Source organism: Gadus morhua, chromosome 23 (genome assembly GCF_902167405.1).
Source record: "Gadus morhua chromosome 23, gadMor3.0, whole genome shotgun sequence".
NCBI classification, from domain to species: Eukaryota; Metazoa; Chordata; class Actinopteri; order Gadiformes; family Gadidae; genus Gadus; species Gadus morhua.
The window spans coordinates 18,013,382-18,033,381 of NC_044070.1; the positions used below are offsets into that span (position 1 = coordinate 18,013,382).

General features: G+C 42.5%; 1 protein-coding gene across 1 annotated transcript; it reads left to right on the forward strand.

The window, feature by feature from the left end:
- The first annotated feature begins 233 nt into the window (after nt 1-233).
- Nucleotides 234-19,428, forward strand: LOC115536840 (NACHT, LRR and PYD domains-containing protein 12-like). The gene is made up of 9 exons (XM_030348261.1): nt 234-353; nt 1,001-2,467; nt 2,516-2,837; nt 3,506-3,679; nt 7,938-8,111; nt 11,940-12,113; nt 14,450-14,623; nt 14,800-14,846; nt 17,545-19,428. The coding sequence occupies exons 1-9, from the start codon at nt 311-313 to the stop codon at nt 18,096-18,098; spliced, it is 3,129 nt and encodes a 1,042-aa protein (XP_030204121.1). The 5' UTR covers nt 234-310; the 3' UTR covers nt 18,099-19,428.
- Nucleotides 19,429-20,000: the final 572 nt, after the last annotated feature.

The following is a 20,000-nucleotide window of genomic DNA, read 5'->3' on the forward strand; positions in this document are numbered from 1 at the left end:
TCTCTTGTAGAGCTAATAGTCTCCAGGCTTCCCTCGTTAGACCAGCGAGTTGTAATCTAGGACGGATGCTTCTGATATCCTCAGTTCGTTCAAAGTACATTTCTCCTTGATGATTGTTCTGTTCCAGAGGGCTGAGGAGAACGCACACACTTTTCTAGACAAGGAGCTGAAGAAGCTCTGGAGGGATCTTTTCCCAGATTACCCACAATGCTCAGAGAGTCAGAGGAAGGAGGAGGAGGTGGATGTTAAGAACGAGGAACAGAGGAGGCGAGCCATAGAGGGAGTGGTAGACATCACAAAGCTCTGCCTGATGGAGATGAACCAGGAGGAATTGGCCTACACACTGGGGAGTGGTAAGAGACTCTTATTTTGAAAAAACTGAAAGAATATTCTTAATTTTAAAGCAGATCTGTTTAATATTAGTATTTTCAAAAGACAACAGACATTTAATTTTAAAACCATCAATCATTATATTTTGCAGAGCAGTATAGGACTCATGGGAGATTTCTAAACATTTCACTTTTCCATGTGGAGAAATATTTCTTCTTAGAGGTTAAATGGTTTGTTCGAGACATGGAGGGTTATTGTGGGGGCATCAGGTTAAATGGTTTGGTCTAGATACGTAGGGTTATTGTGGGGGTAAAAGGTAAATTGTTTGATCCAGAAATGTAGGGTTATTGTGGGGGCATCTGGTTAAATGGTTAGATACAGATATGTAGGGTTATTTTAGGTCTATCAGGTTCAATGGTTGAATCCAGATATATAGGATTATTGTGGGTCATTCAGGTAAAATGGGTTTGATCCAGATATAAAGTGTTATTTTGGGGGCGTTAAATGGTTTGATCCAGATATGGAGGGTTATTGTGGGTCAATCAGGTTGAAGAATGTTAACATTATACTGTAGAACAACAGCAGAATAACATTTACAGTACTTCTGTCATTACACAAGTCATATTGCTTGGAAATATGTATAGTATGTGTCATCTGATATGTGATTTAGGAGCTGTTGCTGTACAGTGCCAACATAAACTCAAGTCTCATCTGAGGAAGAAGTTCCAGTGTGTGTTTGAGGGAATCACTAAAGCAGGACAGCGAACACGTCTGAATGACTTCTACACAGAGCTCTTTATCACAGAGAGAGGCAGTGGAGAGGTCAACCAGGAACATGAGGTCAGACTGATTGAAAAAGCCTCCAGGAAGCCAGCCAATGAGGAAGCACCAATCAGATGTGAAGACATCTTTAAACCTTTACCTGGACAAGATAAACCAATCAGAACAATAATGACAACCGGAGTGGCCGGCATTGGTAAAACCGTCTTAACACACAAGTTCACTCTGGACTGGGCTGAAGGTAAAGCCAATCACGAAATAGACTTCACATTTCTCCTTACTTTCAGAGAGCTGAATTTACTGAAAGGGAAAGAATTTAGCTTGGTGGAACTTCTTCATCGGTTTTCTGTTGAAACCAATGAAGCAGGAATCTACAGATACGACCATGACCAAGTAGTCTTCATCTTGGATGGTCTTGATGAGTGTCGACTTCATCTGGACTTCCAGAACAACCCGATTTGGACTGATATCACAGAGCCAACCTCAGTGGACGTGCTGCTGACAAACATCATCAGGGGGGTCCTGCTTCCCTCCGCTCGCATCTGGATAACCACACGCCCTGCAGCAGCCAATCAGATTCCTGCTGAGTGTATTGACTTGGTGACAGAGGTGAGAGGGTTCACTGACCCACAGAAGGAGGATTACTTCAGGAAGAGATTCAGAGAGGGGACACTGACCAGCACAATCATCTCTCACGTCAAGAAATCTCGAAGCCTCCACATCATGTGTCACATCCCAGTCTTCTGTTGGATCACTGCTACAGTTCTGGAGGACTTCTTCAAAACATCCCAGAGAGGAGAAGAGGTGCCCAAGACCATGACTCAGATGTACTGCCACTTCCTGAGGGTTCAGTCCATACAGGGGGACATGAAATATCATCAGAGAGTTGAAACTGATCCACACTGGAGTTCGGCGAGCAGGGAGATCATTGTTTCTCTAGGGAAACTGGCTTTTAACCAGCTGGAGAAAGGCAAGCTGATCTTCTACGAGGCAGACTTGGCAGAGTGTGGCATCGATATCAGAGCAGCCTCAGTGTACTCAGGAGTGTTCACCCAGATCTTTAAAGAAGAGTGTGGGCTGTACCAGGACAGGATGTTCTGCTTTGTCCATCTGAGCATCCAGGAGTTTCTGGCTGCCCTTTATGTACTTCAGTCTTACATCAACACTGGTGTCATTCTGATCTCAAAAGAACAGCCAACCTCAAAGGAAGATGAACTCCTCCTCCTCTACCAGAGTGCTGTGGACATGGCCTTACAGAGTGAGAACGGACACCTGGACTTGTTCCTCCGCTTCCTCCTCGGCCTCTCTCTAGATACCAATCAGATTCTGCTACAAGATCTGCTGGGACCAAGAGAAAGTACATTAATGGGCAATCTAACTAAAAATGTTCTGCCGGGACAGACAGGAAAAAGGCCAAGGAGCAATACCCAAATAGCCCATTACATCAAGGAGAAGATAGGTGGAGATTTCTCTCAAGAGAGAAGCATCAATCTGTTCCACTGTCTGAATGAGCTGAATGACTGTTCTCTACTGGAGGAGATCCAACAGTTCCTGACATCAGGAAGTATCTCCACAGAATCTCTCTCCTCTGCTCAGTGGTCAGCTCTGGTATTCATCTTACTGACCTCAGAGGAGGAGCTGGATGTGTTTTACCTGAAGAAATACTCGGCTTCTGAGGAGGGGCTTCTGGGGCTTCTGCCAGTGATCAAAGCCTCCAAAACATCTCTGTAGGTTCACTAATGAATTATATTATAATACGCACAACACAATATACATAATACTAGAATATAAAAGTTAAAATAACATACAAAACCAATCTGTAGGCATACTTAGAACATGTTTTACAATACACATAACACAATATAAATACTGCTATAAAAGTAACATGATAGTTTTCAGAACTACAAAACAACTGTTATTTTTATTGTTGTTAGTATCAACATTTTACAGCTAATATTTAATTAGCATTTAATGATATCATTCCTAATAATTTGTCAAACTATAGGAAAAGTCTAATAAAACATTTAATCACAGTTCCTGTGATGGAATAAACTCCCACAGGATTTAAGACTTGCCCCAACTCTGAGCACCTTTAAAACAAGACTGAAGACTTTTATGTTTGCTATAGCTTTCTGCTAAATCTTAAATACATTGCACTTTCTAAAAAGCTTTTTTAACTTTGCCTTTATTTTTCTATTTGAATACTAAAATGCCTTTTAACTTTCTATTATTTGCATATGTTTTTCTTTTACTTACCTATTATTTTATTTTATTGTATGACAAGGTTTATATGTGAAGCACTTTGAGTCTGCCTTGTGTATGAAAAGTGCTATATAAATAAAGTTGCCTTGCCTTGCCTTGCCTTCCTAATATGCTCTGTTTATTGTGTGTGAAGGCTGAATGGCTGTAAGCTGTCAGAGAGATGCTGTGAAGCTCTGGCCTCGGTTCTCAGCTCCAACTCCTCTAGTCTGAGAGAGCTGGACCTGCGTTCCAATGATCTGCAGGATTCAGGAGTGAAGCTGCTCTCTGCTGGACTGGGGAGTCCACACTGTGCACTGGAAACTCTCTGGTTAGTTTTACTCAAAGTGCATCAGTAACACCACAAGGTTCCATTACAGAGGACCTTTTACTACTGCCACCTGGTTTTAGAATGGCTCCTGAATGACGTCAAACTATATCAGCTAATAACTCAGTACCTTTAATGACCACATTTATTTGAGTATTGCCATTGGACATATTACACCTTGTTGTTTATGTAGGATGTCAAAATGAAAAGTTGAAGTCATCCCAAAGTTGCCATTGCAACTTTTCAATTATAAACACAAAATGTAATGATAGTGCACTCCCACAATTCCCTGTTAATGGGAAGTTCAAGGTGAAATATTATGCCACCAGGTTTGAGTGATTAGCCATTACAAGCCGTTTTAAAAATCGGCCTCTTCTGACGTCACAAGTGGGCGTGTCCACTTAGATATATGAAGGTTAGATGAGCAACGTTTTCTGTTGTCAACAAAAGTCAACAATTTCAAGACCATAACAAGGTCTTGTTATGTTATAATTTTTTACATATATTCTTTATATATTTTTTATCTTCAGAATTACAATTTAAGACATAAAATACAAAAGGTCAAACATTTTAAGCTGTAGAAATACAGAACAATATGGAGAAATAGAGAGCAACATAATATGATTGAATATGTAGAAATACAGGCAACATAAAACGACTTAATATGTAGAAATACAGAACATAAAAACATTGAATATGTAGAGATGCAGAACCCCAGAGGGGTTTAATAGTCATCCTTGATTTTGAATTATTTAAATGTGCCTAAGCAATATGATTGGATTTAAAACTCAAAATAAAAGGTTGAATTAATGAATCAATAGTCTTAAAGAAGGAAGCCTAGAGATTGATTGATAGTTGAAGGCCCTCCTTAGCTCCGCAGACCTCAGCTTCATTAGGTCTGACTCTGTTCACACGGAGTCCAGGATCCCTACAAGGCCTTCAGGTGACCACTGATGGAAGTTTGAATGTCCACAAGTTTGAATGTCCAGCAACCGCAGCAAGCCCATGGTCCCTATACCACACCACAAACAACCGAAACCTCTGTAATCCCCGCATTGGGCCCGCATCTTTTCACACCATGCAAAATGAAGAAGATCCGCGACTTATTATAGCAAATAATACGATTGCTTACCTGAATGAGGACATCAGAAGGCTTTCCGCCGAGCTGCGAAGCAAAGGGTCCCTGTTGGCCAGTTTTATTGGTTTGGCTGCTGACCAGAACCAGAAGATTGCTTCCATAAATGTAGCCATCCAGGACACTGGGACTCCCCCGCCAGCCCTCGGCCTTCCTCCTGCACCACTCCCGACCGTCTTCCCTCCTGGACCGAAGTGGTGATCCGAGGGCTGAAGAGAGGCCCGGACAGGGCCTTACCTCCTCGCCTGAGCCTCTCCAACCAACTTCCAGAGTGTATTAGTTCCCTTCCATCCTCCATTCATCGGGTGATAGTCCACGCAGGTTGCAATGACATGGCCCGTCGGCAAACTGAACTGACAAAGCAGGATTTTGTCGACCTCTTCTTTCTTAAAAAGCTGCTCGAAGTCCTTTTTTATCAGTGGTCCCCTGCCAACCATGTCCCAACGCCCAGAGCGTTTTAGCAGACTCCTCAATCTCAATACGTGGCTTCAGCACACCTGCAAAGTTCATAACTTTGCTTTAATCGATGACTTCAATCTGTTTTGGAACCGCCCTTCTCTCTTCTGCACTGATGGAATCCACCCGAACATTTTGGGTAGCTCAGTGCTAGCTGTTAATATACAGCGTACAATCTGCTCCACACAACGATCCACATGATTGACTGTTTAGGCGACACACCCCCTCTACGGAGTCTTCTTCCATGACTCTGCTCATCTCTGCACATCAGAACACTGCCTCCCCAAGCATCCCCCCCTAAAGGCCTCACCCAACACTACGTTCAAAGGACACATTCCCTATACGGACCATTATTACTGACAGCTCCTGCTGACCACCCCGCACATCTAGTCTGCACACTAGGAGGGAAGGAAGATGCGGAGTGGATTCTAGTCTGCTACGGCCCATCAAAATGACCTGTAGGCCTTCTCCATCAGGCACCATGGAGCTCACTCTGCGATTGCCACTTATCAATGCAAGATCAATAGCAAATAAGACATTCCTCCTAAATGATTTCTTCACGTCAAGGAACTTGGATTTTATATTTCTGACCGACCTGACTTCACGCTGATGAGTTTAAAGCATTTGCTGAACTTCTTCCTGCTGACTGTTCATTCATCGACAGCACCCCGCGGATTACTGGGAAAGTTGGAGGGCTGGCATCAGTTTTTAAATCCAGCTTCCGCTGCCGTCAATTTGTGTATTAGAGAAATTTGTGAAATGCCGATCTCAGACCATTTACCTGTGTTGTTCACTGTGACTCTGCCTTGCGCTCGGGATTCAACGTGGTCCCCGGTGCGCCGCCTGCGCGCGCTGAATCCTTTGACTGCGTTACAATTTTCCGTTGCCTTTACTGACTCTATGCTCCCAACAAGTGACTTGTACAATGCATCTGCTGAAAAGATCCGTTTTTTACCTGTATTAATTTCCTGGACTCTGTTGCACCCTTCAAAGACAGACGCCCTAAACCTGTCGCTGAGCCGTGGCTAAATAATTACACTCGCACTCTTAGACCCTGCCATGTCTCCCTTGGGATTTTAAGAGACAGTTTAACTGAATACCAGAAAGCCGTTAAATCTGCGAAAACACAATTCATTTCCAACCGTGTGTCCAAAAATAGCCATAGGCCCCAGGTTCTTTTCGATACTTTTAACCATCTCATAAATCCCTGTAACTCCCCTGTTGTTGTGCCATCACTCACTTTATGTGAACAATTTCTTGCGTTTTTTATTGATAAAATCTCAATCAGGTGTTCACCTCCTCTGTCCACCGTATATCCAGCTGTGTCTCCTGTATGCCCTACTGTCTTTAAGCAGCTTGACCCAGTGTCACTCTCTGAGTTATTGCCGGTGGTTAAAAAATTGAAACCCTCACAATATCCTTTAGACAGTATTCCATGCCTCAGGCTGTGTTCCAAATGCTTTTAAACATGCTATAATTCAGCCCCTTATCAAAAAACACAACCTTGAACCCTCTGTTCTCTCCAGCTTTAGGCCCATCTCTAAGCTTCAATTCCATTCTAAAGTGTTAGAAAAAGTGGTTTTACAACAACTGCAGCTACACCTGGATCTTAATGGCATAACAGAAAAGTTTCAGTCTGGGTTTAAATCACGCCACAGCACAGAAACTGCAAAATCTTGAATGATCTTCTCTTACCTGTTGACTCGGGGAGCTCTGCCGCGTTCCTGCTTTTAGAATTCAATGCTGCCTTCGACACAGTCAATCACCAGATTCTTTAATCCCGCCTGGAACTGTGTGTTGGCATTACTGGAAATGTCCTAAAATGGTTCAAGTCGTATCTGTCAGAGATAACTTTCTCTGTTCACCTAGGCCTGCACTCTTCAGCTGCAGCCCCACTAGCCTGTGGGGTCCATCAAGGCTCTATCTTAGCTCCACTTGTTTTTGCTTTATATTTGCTTCCACTAGGTTCCATTTTTGAAAAACATAACAATTCTTTGCATTGTTTCGCAGATGACTTACAAGTCTACCTGCCTTTAAAATCAAATAAGGATTCCACAATTTTTTACATGGGCTGGCACCTCAATATATGTCAGAGTTGCTCTGAATTCATGCTCCAGTTAGAGAATTACGGTCAGCTCGGCAGCTGCTGCTGGATGTACCTAGGTGCAGACTAAAAACAAAAGGTGACAGAGCCTTCGCTGTGGCTACTCCCAATCTCTGGAAGAGTTTTCCCCTGACTCTGAGAACTGCCCAGTCCATGAACCAGTTTACAACGCTGCTAAAGACTCACTTTTATGCATTGGCCTATTAAATTAACCTTTTGTTTTGCTTTGTTGCTGTTGTTGTTTTTGCTGTTGATGTGTATCTTAGGCCTATTTGTTGTTTTGCATTGTATAGCACCTTGGTCAACTATGGTTGTTTTTAAATGTGCTATATAAATAAACTTGACTTGACTTGACAATCATCTCCTTGAGCTGACTTCCCTGATCCCTGATAGCAGTGAGGAGAGCCGAGGTGCTATCATCACTTGACATACTCCCCTCCAGTGTTTGCCCCATGGCGGCCCTGTGGTGTTCGTTATCTACACCATGTTTATCCTGTGAGCTAATTGGATCTTTTAAGCACTTCCAATCTCCGTTCCTAACATGTTCTGTTTTATTGTGTGTTAAGGCTGAATGGCTGTAAGCTGTCAGAGAGATGCTGTGAAGCTCTGGCTTCAGTTCTCAGCTCCAGCTCCTCTAGTATGAGAGAGCTGGACCTGAGTACCAATGATCTGAAGGATTCAGGATTGAAGCTGCTCTCTGCTGGACTGGGGAGTCCACACTGTTCACTGGAAACTCTCAGGTCAGTTTTACTCAATGTGCAAACAGTTATACCACAAAGTTCAATATCAGATGACTTTTAAAACAACTCAGGCCTCTCAAGTTTTGAACTGGGGGGGGGGGGTATTTACATATGACTGCATACTAGGGCTGTCAAAATTGCTCAAAAATGACATTCGAATGTTCGTTTGGAAAAAAATCACGAATTCGAACTATTCGAATATCTGGTTGCCTATTTTACGCAGTTGCCGTCAATATGTCAATAATGCGACAAAACCATGGTTCAAATTAGTGGGATATATATATATCCTATAAACAGCCCAGTAACGTGGAGGCCTAATCATGAAAAGCCACATCTTTGTATCGCTTGCATTTCACCACCACACCTGCAAGCGCGCAAACTATAGTAATCTGAAGAAGACGCCCGCTTCTGAATGTTACAAAGTATGCTAGTGGTAACGTTCCTTGCTTTGCTTACCATTTATCGCAACCCGGTCTCACGAAAAGTCGTGACACTGTCACGTTATTTAATCTATTGAAACGTGATCAGGATCACGTATTTTCAAAATGTTCGTGTTTTACAGCACAAATTTCAAACCCATGTATTTCAAGTCAATGATAACTAACAATATGACAGCTTTTGGCCACCCATTTCTACTTAAACTTGTCTGTGAACAATATGACAGCTTTAGGCCACCCGTTTCTACTTTCACCTTTGATTCTGAGAAATTGTGACAATTCACGGATATATTAAATGCAGGTGCGCTGTATGTCTTGATGTTTATTTTATCTAGCCATCTACTGTCTTGTTTTTGGTTATGTGAATGAAAGTCCGCGTTGACGCCTCGCAAGTCCAGTGTCGCTAGCGGACGTTGCCATGACATCTAGAAATCATATCGTATTTAATGGGTTGTCACTAATATTGATGTGTTGGGCTTGATTATAACTCTTGAATAATATTGTTTGCACCACGGCCGGAAATTTGTGCTTTAAAACACGAAAATTTTGAAAATACGTGATCCTGATCACGTTTCAATAGATTAAATAACGTGAGAGTGTCATGACTTTTCGTGAGACCGGGTTGTTTATCGAGAAGGCCTATTAAAATCGATAAAGAAAAAAATGCATGTCGCCTACGCCTTCCACCATGCCAGCGAAAGGGCCAGCACTACGCACCGTTCGGATTCATGAAAAAAAAGCTGTCTCGGACTTTGCCGAGAACATTGCGTTATAGCAGCTTTCACCAGCCAGACTACTAGCTCCCTACTACTAACAATATGACAGCTTTTGGCCACCCATTTCTACTTAAACTTGTCTGTGAACAATATGACAGCTTTAGGCCACCCGTTTCTACTTTCACCTTTGATTCTGAGAAATTGTGACAATTCACGGATATATTAAATGCAGGTGCGCTGTATGTCTTGATGTTTATTTTATCTAGCCATCTACTGTCTTGTTTTTGGTTATGTGAATGAAAGTCCGCGTTGACGCCTCGCAAGTCCAGTGTCGCTAGCGGACGTTGCCATGACATCTAGAAATCATATCGTATTTAATGGGTTGTCACTAATATTGATGTGTTGGGCTTGATTATAACTCTTGAATAATATTGTTTGCACCACGGCCGGAAATTTGTGCTTTAAAACACGAAAATTTTGAAAATACGTGATCCTGATCACGTTTCAATAGATTAAATAACGTGACAGTGTCATGACTTTTCGTGAGACCGGGTTGTTTATCGAGAAGGCCTATTAAAATCGATAAAGAAAAAAATGCATGTCGCCTACGCCTTCCACCATGCCAGCGAAAGGGCCAGCACTACGCACCGTTCGGATTCATGAAAAAAAAGCTGTCTCGGACTTTGCCGAGAACATTGCGTTATAGCAGCTTTCACCAGCCAGACTACTAGCTCCCTGAGCTCTACTTCGGATGCTTATTGAATGGCATAGCCGAGCTGGAATGCCTATATCCAAGTACGGAAACCCCGAGGGGATAAAATACATTCGCTCTTCACAATACTAGTCTGTTACACTTGTACCGCGGGAGTGTTTTTTCACATTCGAATATTATGAGGGACATCGCGAACAGACAGAGGATCATTCACAAAGCAGATAGAGGCGCTTGTACCGCGGAAGTGTTTTTTCACATTCGAATATTAATTTTCACGTTCGAATTCGCGTTTTTGGATACATTTCGAACGAATATTCGAACTTCGAATATTCGTTGACAGCCCTACTGCATACTAATGTGTCCACAGACATGGTGACTAATGTATGATAGCAGGAATTATTGGCCCTTAACACTAATATTCAGAAACAACACTGCCTCAAAAGGCTATTGGCTTAAGCAAGTAGAGGCATATACTTTTCCCTGAACCTTTAAACGTTGCAAAAAACATAATTATATATTTATGTGGCATTCAGTCCAATGCTTAAAATATATCTGGCATTCAGTAGGCCAATGCTGTGATAAACTGTTTAAAGTATGACCAAATGTTTCTTTCTGTTCAATAGATAGAACTTTATCAATCCCCTGTAGGAGAAATTTGTTAATGTTTGTCCCTGTAAAACAATAATGGTAAAAAAAATACAAAACATGACGGTAACTAAGTAAGTCAAACCATCCAATTTGAAGGCTCTACATAACCACTCCCCCACTCACTTCCCCCATTGCGAACAGAACTGAGTAGGGGAGGGTGTAGCCTCACTAGTTTGTGAACGAACCAGAGAAACGCAACGCAAATTCAATGTGAACATGTATGAGGCTTTAATAAAATCCCTTTTTGAAATTCCGCCACACTTAAAAGTGTCTCAAAGAGGGCATGTCCGGGCAAAAGAAGACGTCTTGTTACCCTACATACGGGAAACCCATTTGATTCCTACCTGTTCCACTCTTAAATAGTGGCCCAAATTGGTGGGCGCTATCCTGGTCATTTCTCTGCATGAGAGATACGAAGTGTGGCATGTGAGCTTGTGCATGGGTTGAATTGCGTGTGTCTCACGCCGAATGCGTTAGACTTGAGTGCCCTGACAACTACTTCCCCCTGGTTTGAGAATTATTCTAAATTACGTCAGAATATATCATGTAATAATTCAGTACCTTCGATGACCACATGAATTTGAGTTGTACCATTGGACATACTACACCTTGTTTTTGTTTGATGCGAAAATGAAAAGTTGATAAGTAATCCTAAAACTCGTGCCCCATACACCGCATGACCCTGAGAGTTGCCTTTATTGCACACCACACACGAAACACACACCATATCCCCCACACCGACAACTGCTTTGGTGGCGGTGCCGCTTCCCCCAGGCCTCCCAGGATCCTTTGCGGCACCCGGACACGGCGACCACGGCCGTGATCACCTCATTATAGTTTGCAACAACTCAACAATTTTTATTTATTTGTTGCCATGACTGTATAAGGTCTTAGTTATCTAATAATATTTTACATATATTTTTTTAATTATTTTATCTTTAGAATATCCATTTAAGGCATGGAAATACAGAACAATATGTAGAAATACAGAACAGCATGATTTAATATGTAGAAATACAGAACAAATTAAAACGATTGAATATCGAAGTTATAATAATATAAATAACTTATCTGTAGGCACACATATAACATGTTTTACAATGCAAACAACACATATACATACTACTATAAAAGTAATATTATGATACAGTTTCAGAAATACAGAACTGTTATTGTTATTGTTGTTAGTATCAACATTTTGCACCTAATATATAACTAACATTTGATGATCAAATGTATTTGTAAAACTATCAGAGGAGTCAAATAAAACATTTAATCACGGTTCCTAACATGTTTCTTTTTATTGTGTGTTAAGGCTGAATGGCTGTAAGCTGTCAGAGAGATGCTGTGAAGCTCTGGCCTCAGTTCTCAGCTCCAGCTCCTCTAGTCTGAGAGAGCTGGACCTGAGTACCAATGATCTGCAGGATTCAGGAGTGAAGCTGCTCTCTGCTGGACTGGGGAGTGCAGACTGTACACTGGAAACTCTCAGGTCAGAGTTAGGGTTAAATGTGTCTTTCGGTCTGTTTGAAATGACGGGAGGATCCAGGACAAGGTGGGCTGTGATCTAAAATAACAAACGACACGTGTCTAAGATCCCTGACAGATTCAGCATCATTATTCATTTGTAGGCTAGGGTCACCGTGTCAGTGGATCACAGCTGGGAGGATGAGAGGCCAGAGGAAGAACAGAACTTTAGAGGACGAGGATTTCAGGAAGATTTAAAAATGTTGTTAGTTTGAAGGGGAGTTGTTTGTTTTTGCTGTCTTGTTAACTGCTAGTCTGTCATGAGTTAACAGGTTATTCTAGCTGACATAATTCTGGCCAGCTGATATGAGGGGGAGGGGTTGCTGTCCTACTAACTTCTAGCATGTTATGTATGTTATATGTTATGTAACTCTTGCCAGCTGATGTGAGGGTTAGGGTTAGGGGTTGCTGTCTCTATGTAATGTAAGGGATAATGTATAGAACGCCATTACGAACGTCATTATCAGGAAAATAAGCTTATTTTCAATAATGACCGCCGACGTTCTATACATTATACCACTTATTACACGACTACTTGCCAAAACGAAAAAAAAATTCACACGGTGTGTCTTTTTACTATTTATTTCTTACCAGCACTCGTAGTGTTGATCAGCAGAGAAATAGTGCGCCGAAGACGTTGAGGTCGCTTAGCAACCAAAGACGCTGGGGTTGACAAGTTACCGGGATACTTAAGGAGTGATACCAAAGATGTTATTAGAGGCAAAAAATCCTTTGTTTTCCTTGACAGCGGTCAATTATACTTAACAACAGAAGTTGTGAAGGTCCCATCCAAGTGAACCGAGCGTTCCACGGCATAGAGAACACCCGTGTTATAAGGATGTATATGTTATATGTTACAGGGCTCCAGAATTATTTTTTTCACTAGGAGCACTGTGGCCCCTAACTGAAAATTTTAGGGGCGCAACCAGATATTTAGAGGGGCGCACACCGTCAATCAACATGCCAACCAAATATTCACATTTCTACAAATGTTCACTGTATTACTAATAACTATTTTGATAATAGAGGCAGAAATTACAATGTGCTGTTTCAAATTCAGTGTCACATTTAATTGTGATTCTCATCTATCCCAACGGTTTCCAGGTTTGAGCATGCATGCGTTCGACAAGTACGGAAGCGACAGTTTCACGGGAGAGCATCGTGCCGCTTGGCAGGACGCTGAGCCTCCTCTCTGCCCGCTCGCCTCTCCATTGAGAATGCATTATCAGGCCCGACAAACGCCTCCCGTGTGAAAAGCCCTTTATGGCGCCTGAAGCAGAGTCCTGAACTGGTTCGGGTGACCCGCACAATTTGGATGAAACGAGTCGGGTCGGACGCCTGAACAGCGCTGGTCGGTCGCTGGTTTTGCGATTGCGAGCGTGATTTCACCGGTGCTGTTTATGTTAATCAGGAGCGGAGGAGTCAACTAAAACCATCAACAGTGGATGATGTGCTTTTTTTGCACAACAATCTAAAGCACCAAGCCAAACACCAGATAGTGTAATTCCAATCTAATGTTTCTAATTTTCCATCGGGTGCGGGTCGGGTGTCAATATCAATTTATAGCGGGTTTGGTCGAGCTACTGTCGGAACACGGGTCGGATGCGGTTTGAAGTATTGCGGGTACGGGCGGGTGCGTGGTTTGTATAATAAGACCCGAAGGTCACTAGCCGAAGGTCGGAAGAACGAGGCATTAGTTTGCTTGCTCATTGGAAACGCATGTAGAAGGTTGTGTGAAATCTTTCTCCTTCGCACAGACGTTTATGCACGCTCGATAATCTCTTGGACCCTCCCCCTCGACACATTAACCACTTACAGTGGCCATTCCCTATCCTTCTTACACTCATTGGCCTGCTAAAGATTCCGGATTCATTGTCGCGCCCCTTCAACGTTTAACGAGTAAAAAAAAAAAGGGCAAATCTACTGGTCGCAAATATGCAACCAGATGGAAAATTCGGTCGCACACTCTCAAATTTGGGTCGCAAAATGCAACCATTTGGTCGCAGTCTGGAGCCCTTTGTTATGTAACTCTGAGGAGTTGTCATTAGTGTAGACGTGGTGATGAGGCTCTAGCTGGGCTGTGATCTGTATATAATCATTAAGGTTTTCATATGGAATGAATACTTAATTAACCTTTTTACTTTAGTTAACTGAACTATTCTCATCCAGATATAATAAATAAAGTGTGTGTGTGTGTGTGTGTGTGTGTGTGTGTGTGTGTGTGTGTGTGTGTGTGTGTGTGTGTGTGTGTGTGTGTGTGTGTGTGTGTGTGTGTGTGTGTGTGTGTGTGTGCGTGTGTAGGTTGTCTGGCTGCCTGGTCACACAGGAAGGCTATGCTTCTCTGGCCTCAGCTCTGAGCTCCAACCCCTCCCATCTGAGAGAGCTGGACCTGAGCTACAATCATCCAGGAGACTCAGGAGCTACGCTGCTCTCTGCTGGACTGGAGGATCCACGCTGGAGACTGGACACTCTCAGGTATGGAGAGGACAACTCACCACTCAGGGACAATGTCTGCTACGAGGATTTAACCCACTGCTAGAAGAAGTGGTTTGAAAAGGCAGCTGTAACTTATTTTGTGTAGAAAGTGATGAGACAGCAGATGATGAAAGAGAATGTTTCAACATGCTGCTCTCACTTTGTTTTCCCCCCAGTCTGGAGCACGGTGGAGTATGGAGGCTGAAACCAGCTCTAAAGAAGTGTATGTGTCTGTTTGATTCATCACAAACACACTAACTATTGATATAGAAAGTCCATCCACACAGCAGGAGGTGACCTCTGTTCATTTAGATCCTTCTGGGAATGAAGATGATGGTTGATATGTATGTTACGTATGTAAAAATGTACACGATCACAATCACAATTAATCCTGCATGTATCAAATCAAATAGGTATTATGATTGTTATTTATTCATGGTGATGAATATTTGCAGTATTGATATGAATATTGGACATGATCATATCTTACTACTATAATAGCCGGCCTGTGCACCAGTTACTCAAGTTGGTCAGTGTGCATGTGCCAAGCAACCTGCAGCTCACACACACACACACAGCATGCGTGAACGCACACGTACACCGCACGCACGCATGCGTGCGTTTGTGCACGCATGCCTGCGGTGTATGTGTTCGCTGATGCAGACGTTTCAAGACAAAGGCAGCGCAGGACACCGCATACGCACACACACCGCACACACACGCACACATGCACGCCAAGCGGCCTGAAGCTCACACACACAGCAAGCGCGAACCCACACATACATCACACGCACGCACACATATACACATCGCATACTAGTGGTGGATTTAATGATTCGTTTCCGTGACCCAGTTCGCGTGATTCAGTTCGCCACGAGGAGTCGTTCGCGAATCGTTTGTTCGTTCGTTCGTTCAGTTGAGTTTCCGGTAGCACTAACTCCACTCCACTTCCTGAATCGCATCATGGAATGCACGCCATTTCACGAATCTCATCTGAGTCAGTCAGACTCAGTGGAGTTAGTGCTACTGGAAACCCGTTCGTTTGTTCAGTCAAGTTTCCGGTGAATTGAATGGTGAACGAGACGACCGAACGAACGAGAGAGACGAACCGGTTCGGTTCGTTCGTCCTAAAGACTCGTTCATTCGAACCGGTTCGCGAACGAACGAGCCAACACTACCGCATACACACACACACACACACACGCATGCAGATGGGCACGAACACACGCGCGCGCTCTGACGCAGACGTTTCAAGACAAAGGCAGCACAGGACACCGCATACACACAATCCGCATACACACACATGCACACACGCACGCACACACGCGCGCGTTGAAAGACAACGGTAAAATCGATCCTGCATCCCGCAATCTCTTGCTATATTGATTTCCCCCCCTCCCCCTTCCGTCTTTTTTAACGACGTCGCCTTCGACCAATTCTCCCAGGTAAGACGTTCTGTCTACAGACTGTAGAAATGCGATAAAATAAGTGGAAAGACAATTACTCGCCGCGACAAGCAACGGCAGGTCGTTCATTTTTTCATACAAAAAACATTAAATTCAAACATTGCGCCGACCGGCATATCACGTGATACAAGTCACGTGATCTTAAAGAGACAGCGTCCCTATAACATAGAACGAAAACATGTCAATAACATAGTATGGTGAATTATGGCTACAGAGTCCACCACAAGACTACACTTTGTTGCTCAAATGTAATATTACATTTGAGCAGCATAATTATGTTGGTGAGTTATGTTGCTCAAATGCAACATAACTAAGTTACACTTGAGCAACATAGTTAGTTATCCTTTCACTTACAAATGTGTGAAAACGGCTTATAATTAGAAAATTATTATGCTTGCTTCATACCTTATGGAGGAAATTATTATGCTTGCTTCATTACGTAATAGGTGAACTAAAATGTTATTTGTTGTAACATTAAACGGATGACTAGTTGATGACTAGTTACGGATGCTCTAGTCATAATAATAATGATACTAACATTACTAATAATTAGAGCTGTCAAGCGATTAAAATATTTAATCGTGATTAATCGCATTAATGTCATAGTTAACTCTAATTAATCGCGATTAATCGCAAATTCTTTTTCTATGCTAAATATCCCTTGATTTTTTTGTCCAATAATTCTTCTCATTTTAATTCTCTTATCAACATGGTGAAGTGCATCGGCTTGCCTTGTGCAAATGATTTTTTATTGATAACAACATTGGCATATACACTGATCAAAGCAGGACGATACAAAAAAAGAGCCTATAGTGCAATTAAACGACTGCTTTGAACAAATGTCATTTGAACATAGCAGTCAGGCTACTGCTTCTTTGTTTTGAGCCAAAGAAAAAATAAATATATATATATATATATTTTTTTTTTATAAAATAATTGCGTTAATCGCGCGATAAAAAATTTAACGCCGTTAAATTTGGTTTGCGTTAACGCCGTTAATAACGCGTTTAACTGACAGCTCTACTAATAATAGTAATTGTGTGTGTATTGTATGTTCTATTAGAAAAACTAGTATTATCATTGTTATGATTATCATTATGATTTTCATACATTATCATTGCTATTATGATGATTATTTTTATTTGTAATACTTTTATAATTAGATCAATGAATAATATAAAACTGTTACGTTATTACGTAACCGTTTACGCATTTTCTGAAGGAAATGCATTTCCTAGCATCATTCATTACATCATTAGAACATTAAACGTAACACCATAATAATCAGGGTACTATTAATCATAATTATATGTGTATAACATGTAAAAAAAAATTATGCTGTTTGTTATAATAATAATAATAATAATAATAATAATAATAATAATGATGATGATGATTACAATGATTAATTAATAATATTGTTTTATCAGTCTAATCATGTCTTTCTACCGTCAGATGCCTGTGAACTCACACTGGACCTAAACACAGCTCACAGAGAACTAGCTCTGTCTGAGGACAACAGAAGGGTGATGCCGGTTGAAGAGAACCAGTCGTATCCAGACCACCCAGAGAGATTTGACTCCTGGAAACAGGTGTTGTGCAGAGAGGGTCTGACTGGCCGCTGTTACTGGGAGGTAGAGTGGGAAGGAGAGGTTTATATAGGAGTGGCATACAGAGGAATAGCAAGGAGAGGAGCGGGTAATGACAGCGGGCTTGGATGGAACAGCAAGACCTGGAGTCTTGTTTCTCGTGATGGTGGTTACAGTGCCTTTCACAAAGGTAGTAGAACAACCGTACCTCTCCCCCCCCCTTGCTCTAACAGAGTAGGAGTGTATCTGGACCGGCCTGCTGGCTCTCTGTCCTTCTACAGAGTGTCACTGGGTGTAGGAGGGTCCTCAGACACACTGACACACATCCACACCTTCCAGTCCACCTTCACCCAGGAGGACCTCCACCCTGGGTTCAGTTTTCGTAACCTAGGGTCCTCAGTGTCTCTGTGTCCATTGTAGTTAAACACACACACACGCACACACACGCACACAAACACAGAGCCTATAAGGACTGGGGGGCCATGGGAAGTTTTGTTGTTTTTTGTTTGTTTCTTTGGATTTTTGGTTGTTGTTCAAATAGTTTAATAACATAATTTGGTGCTACGCCCCTGCACACACAGACCCATACAAACACACACACATTGTAGCAACCCGTTTCCGTAAGTGCCCCGCCTCTCCCCAATCAGTGCACAGGTCCCTATGCGTTAAGCCGTAAAAGACTCGTTTATTATCACAAACGATGGGACGGGACCGGGAAAGAACAAACGTGAGCCACGGCGGATTCTTCGGCTGTCTCCGCGATCGTTTCGGTCGCCTCGGAGACAGGTGGGTCTGTTGGTCTCCGGGTCCCTCTATAAGACGGGTTGCCACACACACAGACACACGCACACACACCGTTCATGAATCTATAAACACATCAACAAAATTTAACACACAGACACACACACACACATGCGCGCACACACACACACACACACACACACACACACACACACACACACACACACACACACACACACATCCTTCATGGATCTAAACCCACAGCAGGTCTGTGTGCCGGTGGTAAGCAGCAGGTAACATCAGTGTCTCTCCTGGTTCATCTCTCAGCCCTCTCTGTGTTCAGCTGGGCTGCTGAGCGTCAGATTAGAGGGGGCCGCTTGGGTCTGGGGGGTCCTCACAGTCCTGACGTTGTTGAGGACCAGCTGTTAGGGGGACGTTTGAATACCTGTGGACCCATGGACGTACCTGTAGTGCATCGGGTTGTTGAACGGCAGCTGTTGGCGCTCTGAGGGGTCAACCCGTTCAGTGGAAATACAACACTTTGGGATTGATTTAAGTAGTCCACTGAACTCCAAATGCTGCATTTTATTGGGCTTCTGAAAGGTTCAGCATAAACCATGAAAGGACTTTTAACATCTTCCATTGGGTTAAGCAGGTTGTACAAAGATTTCATTTTTAAATTTTGATTGATGGTACATTATTTTACTAATATTAAACATATTTTCAACTTTATCAAAGGACTCCAATATCAATTTTTATTTTGCAATGCTTGACAAGGAACCTGATTTGAAACAGATTTAACAACATAATCATAAATGCTGATGAGAAAGGTGGGAAACGGTTAAGATGTCCTTGTTCATGTTGTGAATGACTTTAAACTGAAGATAGATTATTTGTTGTTATTCTGTTGGGAACAAGTTAACAAGTTCAATTATTAAAGATACCTGTTTATGATTTGTAATTGTTCATCAAGCATAATGTTAATAAACAACTCAGTGGATCAACTGAACGTTCTTGTGTGTTCAGATGATTCTTCCCGTTTATTCAGTTGAAATCCTCCAAGTCTTCTGGAGACGTTTCCTCCAACACAACAGTGGAGTCTCCATTCACCCCTTCATCAGTGTGGAGGGAGGAAATTACCACACACACAAGAGGGGAGTCTCCATTCACCCCTTCATAGTGTGGAGGGAGGATATTACCACACACACACACACACAAACAGTGGTGTCTGATTTGTTTTAACAACACGCATATATCAAAACAAATAGTTAGTAATATGTTCACACATAGGGGCGTGGCCAAGTGGGTGCCGGGGGGGGGGGGGCACGTCCACAATTGGTCAGACGAAGACCATAATCATGACACACGGCACCACATCTAAGCACCCATTCCAGTAACATGGGATTATTAATAAGACATTATTAGTGTCCATAAGAAAGTCTTTTCAATCCATTGTTCATGGCCTGACGGGCCGCGGGAAAACCGGCCCTCTGAGTGATGCGGTGCGTGAGTTTTAAAATAGAAGCTTTTGCCAGTCAAGTGCCACCCCAAATGAAAGCCTGAGCTGGCCCGCCCAAATGG

Excerpts from the sequence above, each read along its gene's own strand:
- LOC115536840 (XM_030348261.1), top strand. The coding sequence starts at position 311 with ATGGAGATGAACCAGGAGGAATTGGCCTACACACTGGGGAGTG. Across the intron at positions 8,112-11,939 it reads TGTTCACTGGAAACTCTCAG|GCTGAATGGCTGTAAGCTGT; the intron begins GTCAGTTTTACT and ends TTGTGTGTTAAG. Across the intron at positions 14,624-14,799 it reads TGGAGACTGGACACTCTCAG|TCTGGAGCACGGTGGAGTAT; the intron begins GTATGGAGAGGA and ends TTTTCCCCCCAG.